Here is a 16,929-nt window from a genome sequence, read left to right on the forward strand (position 1 = left end):
GAGTCTTCAGCAGGTAGACCCAATAAGACCCACCAGCCCACATTGTCATTTCCTGCGCAGTTTAGTTTATTAGGATTCCCATTAGTTGTTGCTCATGCAGCAGCTTCCTGGGTTCCAGCACCTATGGTAGTTGCGTGGCCAGCCCAGCCAGTACAGTACAGCTCGGTTTGGCCCGGTAGTGTGAAAAAGGTAATGGATCATGTCAAAAACAGATATTCCAACAGTTTTCTGTAATTAAATCGGCTACACTTTGCTAATGACAGTTCAATACTGTGCAGCTGTATTCATCGACCTGGCCAAGGCTTTCGACTCTGTCAATCACCACATTCTTATCGGCAGACTCAACAGCCTTGGCTTCTCAAATGACTGCCTCGCCTGGTTCACTAGCTACTTCTCAGATAGAGTTCAGTGTGTCAAATCGGAGGGCCTGTTGTCTGGACCTCTGGCAGTCTCTATGGGGGTGCCACAGGGTTCAATCCTTGGGCCGACTCTTTTCTCTGTATACATCAATGATGTCGCTCTTGCTGCTGGTGATGTTCTGATCCACCTCTACGCAGACTACAACATTCTGTATACTTCTGGCCCTTCTTTGGACAATGTGTTAACTAACCTCCAGACGAGCTTCAATGCCATACAACTCTCCTTCCGTGGCCTCCAACTGCTCTCAAATGCAAGTAAAACTAAATGCATGCTCTTCAACCGATCGCTGCCCACACCTGCCTGCCCATCCAGCATCACTACTCTGGACGGTTCATCTCCAATCCAAAATTAAATCTAGAATCGGCATCCTATTTCGCAACAAAGCATTCTTCACTCATGCTGCCAAACATACCCTCGTAAAACTGACTATCCTACCGATCCTTGACTTCGGCGATGTCATTTACAAAATAGCCTCCCACACTCTACTCAGACTGCATCCAATTTTCTATCACAGTGCCATCCGTTTCGTCACCAAAGCCCCATATACTACCCACCACTGCGAACTGTATGCTATTGTTTACATTTACATTTACATTTAAGTCATTTAGCAGACGCTCTTATCCAGAGCGACTTACAAATTGGAAAGTTCATACATATTCATCCTGGTCCCCCCGTGGGAATTGAACCCACAACCCTGGCGTTGCAAGCGCCATGCTCTACCAACTGAGCCACACGGGACCAAATGTTTGTTGTCTGGCCCTCGCTTATTCGTATATTCGTCGCCAAACCCACTGACTCCAGGTCATCTATAAGTCTTTGCTAGGTAAAGCCCCGCCTTATCTCAGTTCACTGGTCACCATAGCAGCACCCATCCGTAGCACGCGCTCCAGCAGGTCTATCTCTCTGGTCACCCCCAAAGCCAATTCCTCCTTCGGCCTCCTTTCCTTCCAGTTCTCTGCTGCCAATGACTGGAATGAATTGCAAAAATCACTGAAGCTGGAGACTCATATCTCCCTCACTAGCTTTAAGCACCAGCTGTCAGAGAGGCTCACAGATCTCTGCACCTGTACATAGCTCATCTGTAAATAGTCCATCCAACTACCTCATCCCCATACTGTTATTTATTTTTGCTCCTTTGCACCCCAGTATCTCTACTTGCACACTCATCTTCTGCACATCCATCACTCCAGTGTTTAATTGCTGTATTGTAATTATTTCGCCACTATGGCCTATTTATTGCCTTACCTCCCTTGTCCTACCTCATTTGCACACATTGTATATAGTCAATAATACAATAGAAAAAGTATGTTTGTTTATTCCATGTGTAACTCTGTGTTGTTTGTGAGGCACTGCTTTGCTTTATCTTGGCCAGGTCGCAGTTGTAAATGAGAACTTGTTCTCAACTAGCCTACCTGGTAAAACAAAGGTGAAATGAAATAAAAATAAAAGTCTTTCTCTTGTAATAATTATAACAACTGCTCCCAGTTCCACTGTTGCTTACCACGTCAGAGGATCAAAGAAAATAGAAATCAGGCATAAGCTGTCATTCAAAAGCCAGATGATCAAATGGTATTCTATAAAGAATAGAAGGACTTTGTGGAATTTCAGTCACTGTTCTGTGGATTACTGAGATGCCAGAAACTAGATCCTGTAGGCAGGGCTGTTTATTTGAAATGGAAGTGACATTATGTTTCCTGGACAGCCCTGTTTTTAGGCACACCCACTCCCTCTAACAGGCTAGGGTTGTGGAGTTCTTTAGGTGGTACTAACTACCCTCAAGGGTGCTGTACTGTAGGACTTCACAGAGCTGCTATTTTTATTTCTGTCACAGGCAGCACAGCAGAGTATGTTTGTCTCGTTTTTATCTAAGAAATATAAAGCCTGATCCAGAGTACAGGGAGGTGGGGTCTAGGATGGCCAGGGTGGTTACTGTGATCTGGCAGGATAATGAACAAAATAATTTTACTTCCTGTAACCAAGGGAAGCCTGTCCCACCAGAGCTGGAAATGACAGGCCCCTAGTGAGTGTTGGACTAGCAATGTTCTAAAGCCAGTATCTGCAAGTCTAGGTACCAAAAATGGAACCCTATTCCCTACTTTTGACCAGGGCCCATAGGGTAGGAAATATATAGAGTGCCATTTTTGCCGAAGCCCTACTCTACAGCCCAAAGAGGACCTCAGATCTCCTATCCATCACTAGTGATATTAAACATGCTCTAGCTATCCTTAAAATAACCCTTGGAAAAGTTTCACAATGTCCAGCTGTGATTTGGATAAAAGTCATTTAAGCTCAGGTTCCTACTTCCTCTTGCCTCCTTTTTACTCTCAATAAAAAGTCTTCACCTCCCCTGTTCTGATCTGACTCCCATGCTGCCATGGATGTCATGGAATACAGATCATATCTGACTGGGACCGCTGGGTTGGATTGTTTGTGTGTTGAGTTGTTTAAGGGCGTCTGGGCAGCTCTCTACCAATAGAACTGTTGCATTTGTGTGTTGAGTTGTTTAAGGGCGTCTGGGCAGCTCTCTACCAATAGAACTGTTGCATTTGTGTGTTGAGTGAATAAAGTGCTGTGTGTTTAGTGACTTAGGTTGAGTTTCAAATGGCACCCTATTCCTTATAGTGCACTACTTTTGACCAGAGCCTTCTGGGTGCCATGCCATTTGGCCCATATACTAAGTGTCCCCTCTGTTGTCCCCTGCAGTGGCCTGGTCCTGGGAGGATGTGACGCCTTCTCCCAGAAGGCACCTAAGAGGAGGAGAGTGAACCGCAGAAGACAACACCTCCTCCAAGTGGACGCCACCTGTGTCTCAGCCCGCACCCGACCCCTAGTGATCTATCACAAACCACCACTCTTCATCAACACCACCCACACCAGCCACAGACAGCAGGTAGCAACCCTCAACACTACCCACACCAGCCACAGACAGTAGGTAGCAACCCTCAACACTACCCACACCAGCCACAGACAGTAGGTAGCAACCCTCAACACTACCCACACCAGCCACAGACAGTAGGTAGCAACCCTCAACACTACCCACACCAGCCACAGACAGTAGGTAGCAACCCTCAACACTACCCATACCAGCCACAGACAGCAGGTAGCAACCCTCAACACTACCCACACCAGCCACAGACAGTAGGTAGCAACCCTCAACACTACCCATACCAGCCACAGACGGCAGGTAGCAACCCTCAACACTACCCACACCAGCCACAGACGGCAGGTAGCAACCCTCAACACCACCCACACCAGCCACAGACGGCAGGTAGCAACCCTCAACACTACCCACACCAGCCACAGACGGCAGGTAGCAACCCTCAACACTACCCACACCAGCCACAGACAGTAGGTAGCAACCCTCAACACTACCCACACCAGCCACAGACAGCAGGTAGCAACCCTCAACACTACCCACACCAGCCACAGACAGCAGGTAGCAACCCTCAACACTACCCACACCAGCCACAGACAGTAGGTAGCAACCCTCAACACTACCCACACCAGCCACAGACAGCAGGTAGCAACCCTCAACACTACCCACACCAGCCACAGACAGCAGGTAGCAACCCTCAACACTACCCACACCAGCCACAGACAGCAGGTAGCAACCCTCAACACCAGCCACACCAGCCACAGACAGCAGGTAGCAACCCTCAACACCAGCCACAGACAGCAGGTAGCAACCCTCAACACCATGCGCACACACACGCACGCACATACACACACACGCACGCACACACACACACACACACTTGCTGCCAATAATGGAATGTCAGATGATTGAAGTATACTAAATTTAAAGAAGGATAAGAGAGTAAATCAAGCTGGCCTTATTTGTTTATGCAGAAGAACTCATCTTGACATTTGAGAATGAGTTATAGAAACTCTTGCATATTAGTGTTTTTGTCATGTATGTATAAATAGAAACAGGGATGATATTAACTCTTTGAGAACAAAGGTTTACTAACCTGTGAACTGCTGGCTTATTTAAAGTGGAGTATTAATTGTAGCTGTAGTCTTTAGAAAGGGACCCTGTGCTGTGTGTCGTGATGTCCGCTGTGTCTCTGAGATGTTATAGTCTTATCATGATGTTGTGAAGAGCTCTCTCTTAACAAAACACAGAGTGGAGCAGTTCATTTTAATGTGACACCCTCCATGACTGCTATTCTCAACCCTTGATTTAGTCTGTTCAGACTTGTAAATATCAACCTGCTCCAGAGTAGAGCTTCAACCTGCAGCACATAGCCCATAAGGCTCTGTTCAAATGTAGTGCACTATATAGGGAGTAGGGTGCCATTTGGAACACATCCAGTCAGTGTATCCATCTCTCCAGTCCTGCTACTAATCCTCTAGTCTCTACTCACCAAGCCACAAAGGGAGCCAGCCAGGGGCACCTCACTCTAACTGATGTTATTACAGAGGAAGGCAATGTGCCAAGCCTACTGAGATTTTAATGGAGGAAAGAGAAGAAAGCTGTTCACGACTTTAACTAGTTTCATTAGCGTGATTTAGACGAGCGGCTGGCTGCTCCTCCAGGTCACAGTGACTCACAGCAACCGCATAGTAAGGCTACATGTTAGCAGAGCTGAGAAACCAGCTGAGGTGGGGCTAAGTCACATCTGTATGTTTAAACATATACACACATTCCCCTGGGTCATTTCTTTGCTAATGAGTTTGTGGTGGTCGTTGGTAACTCTCGGATAGCAATAGGCTACTATCTTCAAGAGCCACAGGTGGTTTGAGTTCATAAAAATGTCCTGCATTAAATCACCTGTATTCACACCTGGTCCTGGTGTGTAGAGAGTAAGTTATTCTAGAACCTTTCTCTCTCCTGTAGGACCCAGCCTCCCTCTGTCTCACCTGTGCCTCCTGTGATCCCCTGGCACTGTGTTCTGACCCAGCCTGCTCCTCCAGCAGCACCCTGACCTCCAGGACCAGTCACACTATACTACACCCTGCTCTCTGTCTCACCCCAGGTAGGCACATCTCTCACTGTGCTGGACAGACATTATGACACTGTGTGTTATTGTGTTAAGTTAACTGTACTGTACCACACCCTGTTCTCTCTCACCTCAGGTAGGCGCATCTCTCCTAAAACAGCATAGCTATGGAAATATATCTGCTTGGGTTAACTGATGCCAGTGATTACTGTTGTGTTATAATTACTGTGTTGTTCATCATATTGAGCTGTATGCTTCAACTCTTTTGTCTGAAAATAGCTATAATATTCTGTTGATGGTAGGTAGATGAGGGTGAAAGGTACGATACTTTACTTTATTGTTCATTTACACTGACCAAGATAGTTGTGAAAATAGAATACAGAACAGTGTATTCTGAGAAATGATTTAACAGTAATTCTCTTTGGCATCTTACTAGGGGACTTGCACAGCAGCATGCTTTGAGTCAGCCAGTCTAATCATTAATCCACTGTTGCTCCTCGCTGCTTGCTCTGTTGGCCATTCCCTGTAGGGAGGTTAATGATCTTAAACAATCCCAATGATCCTCGCTGGGCAGAAGGGAGGGGTTCTGAGGCAGTGGGCCGTGGCTGGAGTGATGGGCTGGCTAGAGGGGCTGAGGGGCTGTGGGCACTGGGCTGTGACTGATGAGGAGAGCACTGGGTCAGTCTTAGAGACGTAACTCACACAGCTCCAGTCGATTTCCTGTCAACCTGAATATCACCCCACGGACATTGATTGAGCAAAAAACAAACGACACAAACACCATAAGGAATATTCTACTGACAATTATTATGTGGAAGATCGCCATTTCTCTTTTTGCCACTTCCTGTGGGTTTGGGTTTCTTTAGCAGTAGGTGGGAAGGGAGGAGATGTTGTGAGAGATGTTAATTTGTGTGTGTGAGGGGGCGATGTGGTGGGTGTGGGGGGCGATGTGGAGGTGGTGTGTGTGTGGGGGCGATGTGTGGTATGTGGTGTGTGTGGGAGCGATGTGGTATGGGGGTGTGTGGGGGGGCGATGGGGTGTGTGTGGGGGCGATGTTGTATGGGGGTGTGTGTGGGGGCGATGGGGTGTGTGGGGGCGATGCGGTGTGTTGGGGCGATGCGGTGTGTGTGTGTGTGTGTGTGGGGGCGATGTGTGTGTGGGGGCGACGTGTGTGTGGGGGCGATGTGGGTGTGTGTGGTGGCGATGTGGGTGTGGAGGTGGTGTGGGGGCAATGTGTGGTATGGGGTGTGTGTGGTATGGTGTGTGTGTGTGGGGGCAATGTGTGGTATGGGGTGTGTGTGGGGGCGATGTGTGGTATGTGGTGTGTGTGGGAGCGATGTGGTATGGGGTGTGTGTGGGGGCGATGTGTGGTATGGGGTGTGTGTGGGGGCAATGTGTGGTATGGGGTGTGTGTGGGGGCAATGTGTGGTATGCGATGTGTGGTATGGGGTGTGTGTGGGGGCGATGTGTGGTATGGGGTGTGTGTGGGGGCGATGTGTGGTATGCGATGTGTGGTATGGGGTGTGTGTGGTATGCGATATGGGGTGTGTGTGGTATGCGATGTGTGGTATGGGGTGTGTGTGTGGGGGCAATGTGTGGTATGGGGTGTGTGTGGGGGCAATGTGTGGTATGCGATGTGTGGTATGGGGTGTGTGTGGGGGCGATGTGTGGTATGGGGTGTGTGTGGGGGCGATGTGTGGTATGGGGTGTGTGTGGGGGCAATGTGTGGTATGGGGTGTGTGTGGGGGCAATGTGTGGTATGGGGTGTGTGTGGGGGCAATGTGTGGTATGGGGTGTGTGTGGGGGCGATGTGTGGTATGCGATGTGTGGTATGGGGTGTGTGTGGTATGCGATATGGGGTGTGTGTGGTATGCGATGTGTGGTATGGGGTGTGTGTGTGGGGGCGATGTGTGGTATGGGGTGTGTGTGGTATGCGATGTGTGGTATGGGGTGTGTGTGGGGGCGATGTGTGGTATGTGGTGTGTGTGGGAGCGATGTGGTATGGGGTGTGTGTGGGGGCGATGTGTGGTATGGGGTGTGTGTGGGGGCGATGTGTGGTATGGGGTGTGTGTGGGGGCAATGTGTGGTATGGGGTGTGTGTGGGGGCAATGTGTGGTATGGGGTGTGTGTGGGGGGCAATGTGTGGTATGCGATGTGTGGTATGGGGTGTGTGTGGGGGCGATGTGTGGTATGGGGTGTGTGTGGGGGCGATGTGTGGTATGCGATGTGTGGTATGGGGTGTGTGTGGTATGGGGTGTGTGGTATGGGGTGTGTGTGGTATGCGATGTGTGGTATGGGGTGTGTGTGTGGGGGCGATGTGTGGTATGGGGTGTGTGTGGGGGCAATGTGTGGTATGGGGTGTGTGTGGGGGCAATGTGTGGTATGGGGTGTGTGTGGGGGCAATGTGTGGTATGGGGTGTGTGTGGGGGCAATGTGTGGTATGGGGTGTGTGTGGGGGCAATGTGTGGTATGGGGTGTGTGTGGGGGCAATGTGTGGTATGGGGTGTGTGTGGGGGCAATGTGTGGTATGCGATATGTGTGTGGGGGCAATGTGTGGTATGGGGTGTGTGTGGGGGCAATGTGTGGTATGCGATGTGTGTGTGGGGGCAATGTGTGGTATGCGATGTGTGTGTGGGGGCAATGTGTGGTATGCGATGTGTGGTATGGGGTGTGTGTGGGGGCAATGTGTGGTATGCGATGTGTGGTATGGGGTGTGTGTGGGGGCAATGTGTGGTATGCGATGTGTGGTATGGGGTGTGTGTGGGGGCAATGTGTGGTATGCGATGTGTGGTATGGGGTGTGTGTGGGGGCGATGTGTGGTATGGGGTGTGTGTGGGGGCGATGTGTGTGGGGGCAATGTGTGGTATGGGGTGTGTGTGGGGGCAATGTGTGGTATGGGGTGTGTGTGGGGGCAATGTGTGGTATGGGGTGTGTGTGGGGGCAATGTGTGGTATGGGGTGTGTGTGGTATGCGATGTGTGGTATGAGGTGTGTGTGGGGGCAATGTGTGGTATGGGGTGTGTGTGGTATGCGATGTGTGGTATGAGGTGTGTGTGGGGGCAATGTGTGGTATGGGGTCTGTGTGGGGGCAATGTGTGGTATGGGGTGTGTGTGGGGTGCGATGTGTGGTATGGGGTGTGTGTGGGGGCAATGTGTGGTATGGGGTGTGTGTGGCGGCAATGTGTGGTATGGGGTGTGTGTGGGGGCAATGTGTGGTATGGGGTGTGTGTGGGGGCAATGTGTGGTATGGGGTGTGTGTGGTATGCGATGTGTGGTATGGGGTGTGTGTGGTATGCGATGTGTGGTATGAGGTGTGTGTGGGGGCAATGTGTGGTATGGGGCGATGTGTGGTATGCGATGTGTGGTATGGGGTGTGTGTGGGGGCAATGTGTGGTATACGATGTGTGGTATGGGGTGTGTGTGGGGGCGATGTGGTATGGGGTGTGTGTGGGGGCAATGTGTGGTATGGGGTGTGTGTGGGGGCGATGTGTGGTATGCGATGTGTGGTATGGGGTGTGTGTGGGAAATGTGTGGTATGGAGTGTGTGTGGGGGAAATGTGTGGTATGGAGTGTGTGTGGGGGCAATGTGTGGTATGGGGTGTGTGTGGGGGCAATGTGTGGTATGGGGTGTGTGTGGGGGCGATGTGTGGTATGGGGTGTGTGTGGGGGCGATGTGTGGTATGGGGTGTGTGTGGGGGCGATGTGTGGTATGGGGTGTGTGTGGGGGAAATGTGTGGTATGGGGTGTGTGTGGGGGCAATGTGTGGTATGGGGTGTGTGTGGGGGCAATGTGTGGTATGGGGTGTGTGTGGGGGCAATGTGTGGTATGGGGTGTGTGTGGGGGCAATGTGTGGTATGGGGTGTGTGTGGGGGCAATGTGTGGTATGGGGTGTGTGTGGGGGCAATGTGTGGTATGGGGTGTGTGTGGGGGCAATGTGTGGTATGGGGTGTGTGTGGGGGCAATGTGTGGTATGGGGGGTGTGTGTGGTGGTATGGGGTGTGTGGGGGCAATGTGTGGTATGGGGTGTGTGTGGGGGCAATGTGTGGTATGGGGTGTGGTATGGGGTGTGTGTGGTATGGGGTGTGTGTGGGGGTGATGGGGTGTGTGTGGGGCGATGTGGTATGGGTGTGTGTGTGGGGGGTGATGCAGTGTGTGTGTGTGTGTGGGGGCGATGCGGTTTGGTGTGTGTGGGGGCGGTGGGTGTGTGTGTGTGGGGTAGAGGTCGACCGATTAATCGGAATGGCCAATTTCAAGTTTTCATAACAATCGGAAATCTGTATTTTTGGACACCAATTTGTCAGATTTTAATAAAAATAAATAAAAACGTTTTTAATTTGTAACGTTTTTCTTTTACACCTTTATTTAACTAGGCAAGTCAGTTAAGAACACATTCTTATTTTCAATGACGGCCTAGGAACGGTGGGTTAACTGCCCTGTTCAGGAGCAGAACGACAGATTTTTACCTTGTCAGCTCGGGGATTCAATCTTTCAAACTAGTCCAACGCTCTAACCACCTGCCTCTCATTGCACTCCACGAGGAGCCTGCCTGTTACGCGAATGCAGTAAGAAGCCAAGGTGAGTTGCTAGCTAGCATTACTTATCTTATAAAAAACAATCAATCAATCAATCATAATCACTAGTTAACTACACATGGTTGATATTACTAGTTTATCTAGCGTGACCTGCGTTGCATATAATCGATGCGGTGCGCATTCGCGAAAAAGTTACCTAACCATAAACATCAATGCCTTTCTTAAAATCAAAACACAAGTATATATTTTTAAACCTGCATTTTTAGTTATTAATGCCTGCTAACATTAATTTCTTTGTCGCTTCTCTTGCAACAGAGTCAGGGTATATGCAGCAGTTTGGGCCGCCTGGCTCGTTGCGAACTGTGTAAAGACTATTTCTTCCTAACAAAGACAGCCACAGCGATGTGGATGGGTGTGTGTGGGGGTGGTGTGGTGGGTGTGTGTGTGTGGGGGTGTGTGTGGGGGCGATGTGGCGGGTGTGGGGGCGGTGTGTTGTGGTGTGTGTGTGTGTGTGTGTGTGTGGGGGCGATGTGGTGAGGGGGCGACGGTGGGTGTGCGTGTGTGAGAGAGGGGGCGACGGTGGGTGTGCGTGTGTGAGAGAGGGGGTGACGGTGGGTGTGCGTGTGTGAGAGAGGGGGCGACGGTGGGTGTGCGTGTGTGAGAGAGGGGGTGACGGTGGGTGTGCGTATGTGAGAGAGGGGGCGACGGTGGGTGGGTGCGTGTGTGAGAGAGGGGGCGACGGTGGGTGGGTGCGTGTGTGAGAGAGGGGGCGACGGTGGGTGGGTATGTGTGTGAGAGAGGGGGCGACGGTGGGTGGGTGCGTGTGTGAGAGAGGGGGCGACGGTGGGTGGGTATGTGTGTGAGAGAGGGGGCGACGGTGGGTGGGTATGTGTGTGAGAGACGGGGCGACGGTGGGTGGGTGCGTGTGTGAGAGACGGGGCGTCGGTGGGTGCGTGTGTGTGAGACGGGGCGACGGTGGGTGCGTGTGTGTGAGACGGGGCGTCGGTGGGTGCGTGTGTGTGAGACGGGGCGACGGTGGGTGGGTGCGTGTGTGTGAGAGGGGGCGACGGTGGATGGGTACTTGTGAGACGGGGCGACGGTGGGTGGGTGTGTGAGAGATTGGGCGACTGTGTGTGTGAGAGAGGAGGCGACTGTGTGTGTGCAAGAGGGGGCGACGATATGTATGTGTGAGAGGGGGCGACGGTGTGAGAGGGGGTAACGGTGTGTGTGTGTGTGTGTGTGTGTGAGAGAGAGAGGGGGCGACTGTGTGTATGAGAGAGAGAGGGGGCGACGGTGTGTGAGAGAGGGGGCGACGGTGTGTGAGAGAGAGAGAGAGGGGGCGACTGTGTGTGAGAGAGGGGGCGACGGTGTGTGAGAGAGAGAGAGAGAGAGGGGGCGACTGTGTGTGTGTGTGAGAGAGGGCGACGGTGTGTGTGTGTGAGAGAGAGAGGGGGCGACGGTGTGTGAGAGAGAGAGAGGGGGCGACTGTGTGTGTGTGTGTGTGTGAGAGAGGGCGACGGTGTGTGAGAGAGAGAGAGAGGGGGCGACTGTGTGTGAGAGAGAGGGTGAGAGAGAGGGGACGACGGTGTGTGTTAGAGAGGGGGCTACTGTGTGTGTGTGTGTGTGTGTGTGTGTGTGTGAGAGAGGGGGCGACGGTGTGTGTGTGTGAGAGAGAGGGGGCGACGGTGTGTGTTTATGTAGCAAGCTAAAAACACGGATCCTAACGTGTCATTGGAGGAGTGAGTGATTGACTTTTCCCCCTCGTTTTCCAGTGGCTATACACAGCTCCAGATAACTGGTATAATTTGGTTAGCTAGCAAGAATATGAATAACTGTTATCCAGTTAGTCAGAGTGAATTTGCGAACGAAGAGATATGCTATCTACTCCGATTTTAGAGCACTCTTGTCTGAGTGTGCCAGAGCGCAGAATAACTGATGAATTTATGAACGCACAACACCCGCTAGATATGACTGGTGTCAGTAAACGTCGGCAAAAAAAGTTATAGTTAGTCACGAACGCTCTAGATATCATGTAAACAGCCTAGCTAACCAGCTCTGCTAATAAAATGGTCACAGTGAGGTGTTCTCTCATTTGTGTCTGGAAGTAGCTAGCCAACTTTAGCCAGTTAGCTTGGGTGCTTGGTTTGAGAGAGAAATTGATTTTGTCTGTGTAGACTCTTGTCTTTGGATGAGACAGATGTTTTTTAGGTTTTATTTGCTGCAGTGTCTGTTAATTGTCCAAACGCACACCTGCTCTCCCACTATATTGCTATAGAATTTTCACAAATGCCTTAGAATGTTTGGGAATTACGTATACTATGAATTTATGAAAACGTGAAAATGACCATATCTGCTCGCTTGTCAGAAAATGTAAAAAAAATTATAATTGTGTAATTCCTCCTTCGGGTGTATTTGAACAGATTTTTTATGAGATTTCATGTTGCTAAAAAGCTGTCAGTTCCACTTTAACATGGGTGCTGTGTGCTTCCAGGTTGCCGCCACAAGCAGCATGGGAGGCACCTGTGGGGAGGGGCCAGGGGCGTGTCAACTATCAGGTGGGCGGGCTCTGCTCAGACCCCACACAGGAGAGCCTATCGCGGGGGGAGGAAAAGGAGACATACCCACAGGACCATGAAAGGTATGCATGATCCCTGGGATGGGATTTTTACTCAGTAATCAGGAATTCCTGCTTTTTGGGGATCTATCCAACATTAATTTCAATTAGAAATAAACCTAACCTCTAGCCAAATCCTGATTTCCTATGTTATCCTACACATATCCAACTAGTTATTACATACATGTAGCCTGCGAGTGTGGTCATTACATGTATGCTATGTAGCTTGTTACAGAACGACCCATGGCGTTAACAGTTAGATGTTGTTGGTCTCTAGATGAGGAGGACTTCCTGTCTCAGCTGTCAGACCCTGAGGACAGTCCAGAGCATAGCCTGGAGGATGCCGTTACACCCCAGACCCCACACACACGCAAACGGGTACCACACACACATTCTGATCTTTTATCCTCGCCGGGACCTAAAATGTATTTCCATTCAGATTCTTATTTTCCCTATAACCCGTAACCATAACTCCTCAACCTTACCCTAATTCTATCCATAGTTTTCACCCTAAACCTTCAATTTTAAATAGTCTTTGTCCTCATGGGGATATTGGAAATAGAAGGATAGATAAACCAACTAATATCTTGAGAATTGTCTTGTAATGAATACTGACATCTAGTGGAGAGGTTTAGAACAAACAGTGTGCATTATGGCATATAGCCCGCTTGTTGATTAGTGAGCTATGCTACAGTATATTTTTTATGCTGTTCTGTTCTCAGGGCCCTATCCGCAGACGTCAGGGAGAGAGTGTTTACAACATTGACAACATCATCATCCCTATGTCCCTGGCTGCCACTACCAAGGTGGAGAGACTTCAGTACAGAGATATTATAACGCCCAGGTATGACTTCTGGTGCTTGTTCTTTGGCTTGAGTTACTTCTCAACAAAAGCTAAAGCCACCAGTTTTTGCTTAACTGTATTTTGAGTTTGATCAAAGCTCCCAAGAAATTAGTCTGTTCTTTGATGTCCTATGATCTGAGGACACCCCATCAAATTAGTGGATTCAACTATTTCAGCCACACCTGTTGCTGACAGATGTATACAATTGAGCACACAGCCATGCAATCTCTATAGTCAAACATTGGCAGTAGAATGGACAGTACTGAAGAGTTCAGTGACTTTCAACGTGGCAAGGATGCCACCTTTGCACCAAGTCGGTCAAATTTCTGCCTTGCTAGAGCTGCCCCGGTCAACTGTTAAGTTCTGTTATTATGAAATGGAAATGTCTAGGAGCAACAGCAGCTCAGCCGCGAAGTGGTAGGCCACACAGAACGAGATCACCGAGTGCTGAAGCGTGTAGTGTGTAAAACTAGTCTGTACTCGGTTGCAACACTCACTACCGAGTTCCAAACTGCCTCTGGAAGCAACATCAGCAAAATAAATGTTCGACGGGAGCTTCATAAAATGGGTTTCCATGACCGAGCAGCCGCACACAAGTCTAAGATAACCATGAGCAATGCCAAGCGTCGGCTGGAGTGGTGTAAGGCTCGCCGCCATTGGACTCTGGAGCAGTGGAAACGCTCCAGAGGGATGTATCACGCTTCACCATCTGACGGACAAATCTGGGTTTTGCAGATGCCAGGAGAACGCTACCTGCCCGAATGCATAGTGCAAACTGTAAAGTTTGGTGTCGGAGGAATAATTGTCTGTGGCTGTTTTTCATGGTTCTGGCTATGCACCTTAGTTCTAGTGAAGGGAAATCTTAACGCTACAGCATACAATTATATTCTAGATGATTCTGTGCTTTCAACTTTGTGGCAAGTTTGGGGAAGGCCCTTTCCTGTTTCAGGTCCATACAGAAATGGTTTGTCGAGATCGGTGTTGAAGAATTTGACTGGCCTGCACAGAGCCCTGACCTCAACTCCATCGACAATGGTGGAAAAAGTACCCAATTGATTGACTTGAGTAAAAGTAAAGATACATTAATAGAAAAAAAATAAAGTGAAAGTCACCCAGTAAAATACTACTTGAGTAAAAGTCTAAAACTATTTCGTTTTAATTATACTTAATTATCAAAAGTAAAAGTATAAATCATTTCAAATGGCTAATATTAAGCAAACCAGATCACATACATTTATTTCTTTATTTTTATTTAGCAATGGCCAGGGGCACAGTACAACATGCAGACATAATTTACAAACAAAGCATTTGTGTTTAGTGAGTCCACCAGATCAGAGGCAGTAGGGATGACCAGGGATGTCCTCTTGATAAGTGTGTGAGTTGGACCATGTTCCTGTCCTGCTAAGCATTCAAAATGTAACGAGTACTTTTGGGTGTCAGGGAAAATGTATGAAGTAAAAGGTACATTATTTTCTTTAGGAATGTAGTAAAGTAAAAGTTGTCAAAAATATAAATAGTAAAGTACAGATACTACTTAAGTAGTACTTTAAAGTATTTTTACTTAAGTACTTTACACCACTGCCCATCGAACACCTTTGGGATGAATTGGAACACCGACTGCGAGCCAGACCTAATCGTCCAACATCAGTGCCCGACCTCACTAATGTTCTTGTGGCTGAATGGAAGTTAGTCCCTGCAGCAATGTTCATACATCTGGAGGAAAGCCTTCCCAGAAGAGTGGAGGCTGTTATGGCGGCAAAGGGGGGACCAACTCCATATTTATGCCCATGATTTTGGAATGAGAAGTCAGACGAGCAGGTGTCCACATACATTTGGCCATGTAGTGTATTCCGTCACCTTACACATTGCTCTGCTCCTCCCTCCTTCCCTGTAGCTGGAGAGTGGTTGATAACCCACCCCTGGAGGAGAGGGAGGAGGAGGAGGAAGAGGAGCTGCTGTGTGACAAGACATTTTCCCAGAGGCACCTGGAGTGTGAGCAGAGAGAGAAACTCCGCTGGACCTCCTGGGACAAGACCAGACACTATAGACGCACCACCAGGTGGGGACTGGGCACACCACACATCACCTTGCTGTTGCTGATTGATCCTGCAGTAAATATTCTTACCTCACTGGATCTCAATTCAATTCAGTGTCTGTTTTTTTCCTTTGAGAATGAAGTCCGGCATTCTCTTGCTCTGTTGCAGTATTTAAAAAAAAATATATATATATTATAATTTTTATCGCCTCTCTCTGTAGGTCTGGCAGTAGGAACGATGGAGCAGGTGTTTCTGTATGGGACTGTGCTGTCAGGGGTGAGACCAGAGTTGACGTGAGCACTCACGTGGACTGGAGCCATCTGGACACGGACGGAGCCTTAGAGGAGTGGGTGGTAAGAAAGGACATTCACTGTCTAGTCTACCAACCTAAAGTCTGGATCCCGGTTCAGCTCTTTGTTACATTCTGAGTATGAAGTCTTGGTACTACCATCTATTAACCCTGCTGCTAACTGAGGAACATTCTAATCAATAAGCTATTAAGTATAATGCAGAGGAGTTGCTAGCAGAAACAATGCTAGTTTGTTATACACAAGTCTTCTAATGATCAAGCTGAATTAGAGGTTTTACTTTAAAATATGACTCACTGAGACTGAAAACAGTTCCTGATCAAATCAAACTTTATTTGCCACTTGCGCCGAATACAACAGGTGTAGACTTTGCTGTGAAATGCTTACTTACAAGCCCAAGTAGGTTAAAATAAAAAGTAACACAATAAGAATAACGAGGCTATATACAGGGGGCACCGGTACCGAGTCAGTGTGCAGGGGTACAGGCTAGTTGAGGTAATCTGTACATGTAGGTGGGGGCGAAGTGACTATGCATAGGTAACAAACAAACAGCGAGTAGCAGCAGTGTGCAAGAGGGGAGGGGGGTGTCAGTCAATGTAAACTGTCTGGTGGTGATTTTAATGAATTGTTCAGCAGTCTAATGGCTTGGGGTAGAAGCTGTTGAGGAGCCTTTTGGTCTTAGACTTGGCGCTCCGGTACTGCTTGCTGTGCGGTAGCAGAGAAAACACTAACTTGGGGGCGATATGGATATTGGGCATTTTATGTCAGAGATTGTAGGATAAATCAATGTTAGCTTTTACATAGCTGGCCATAAATGGATGTTGCATTTTACTTTTATAGGTTTGTTATGTAGGCTTCTTCTAACCCATTGGTTTCTACCACAGTTAATAATCAGATTTTAAGCTATTAATTTACATACAAAATCAGTGTGACAGATTTCCAGTCATTCCATTTAATTTAATACCCCTTGATCTTCAAGACTAGGACTTCGAAATATACCGTAGATTAAACTAATTATTTTACCTGAGCATAACCCAAGATGTAAGGATATATTTAGCCTTCTGTTGTTTATGATTTTGTTGTCATGGAGGACTGATTGGGTCATTGCTTCAAGTTGAAAAATAAATGCTGCTCTCATGGAATAGCATGCTTTGAGCACTACTGAAAAAGGCTATTTGCATGTGAAAAATGTATGCCATATGCTGCATTTGCTATAGGCCTATTGTTTGCAGT

At 48.6% G+C, this 16,929-nt stretch overlaps 1 protein-coding gene across 2 annotated transcripts in view; it reads left to right on the forward strand.

Annotated features, from left to right (window-relative positions):
• The window catches only part of LOC129816564 (KAT8 regulatory NSL complex subunit 1-like protein), a 31,123-nt gene that overhangs the window by 8,693 nt on the left and 5,501 nt on the right, over positions 1–16,929 (forward strand). For both annotated transcript variants that reach the window (XM_055871177.1, XM_055871179.1), the window contains exons 4-11: positions 1–13; positions 3,124–3,310; positions 5,261–5,399; positions 12,386–12,532; positions 12,786–12,886; positions 13,231–13,352; positions 15,247–15,411; positions 15,609–15,741. The exon at positions 1–13 is cut by the window's left edge and continues 100 nt beyond it. In XM_055871177.1, coding sequence (XP_055727152.1) covers positions 1–13; positions 3,124–3,310; positions 5,261–5,399; positions 12,386–12,532; positions 12,786–12,886; positions 13,231–13,352; positions 15,247–15,411; positions 15,609–15,741 — 1,007 coding nt within the window. The remainder of the gene's footprint in view (positions 14–3,123; positions 3,311–5,260; positions 5,400–12,385; positions 12,533–12,785; positions 12,887–13,230; positions 13,353–15,246; positions 15,412–15,608; positions 15,742–16,929) is intronic.

The sequence above is a fragment of the Salvelinus fontinalis genome, chromosome 19, assembly GCF_029448725.1.
Source record: "Salvelinus fontinalis isolate EN_2023a chromosome 19, ASM2944872v1, whole genome shotgun sequence".
Lineage (NCBI taxonomy): Eukaryota > Metazoa > Chordata > Actinopteri > Salmoniformes > Salmonidae > Salvelinus > Salvelinus fontinalis.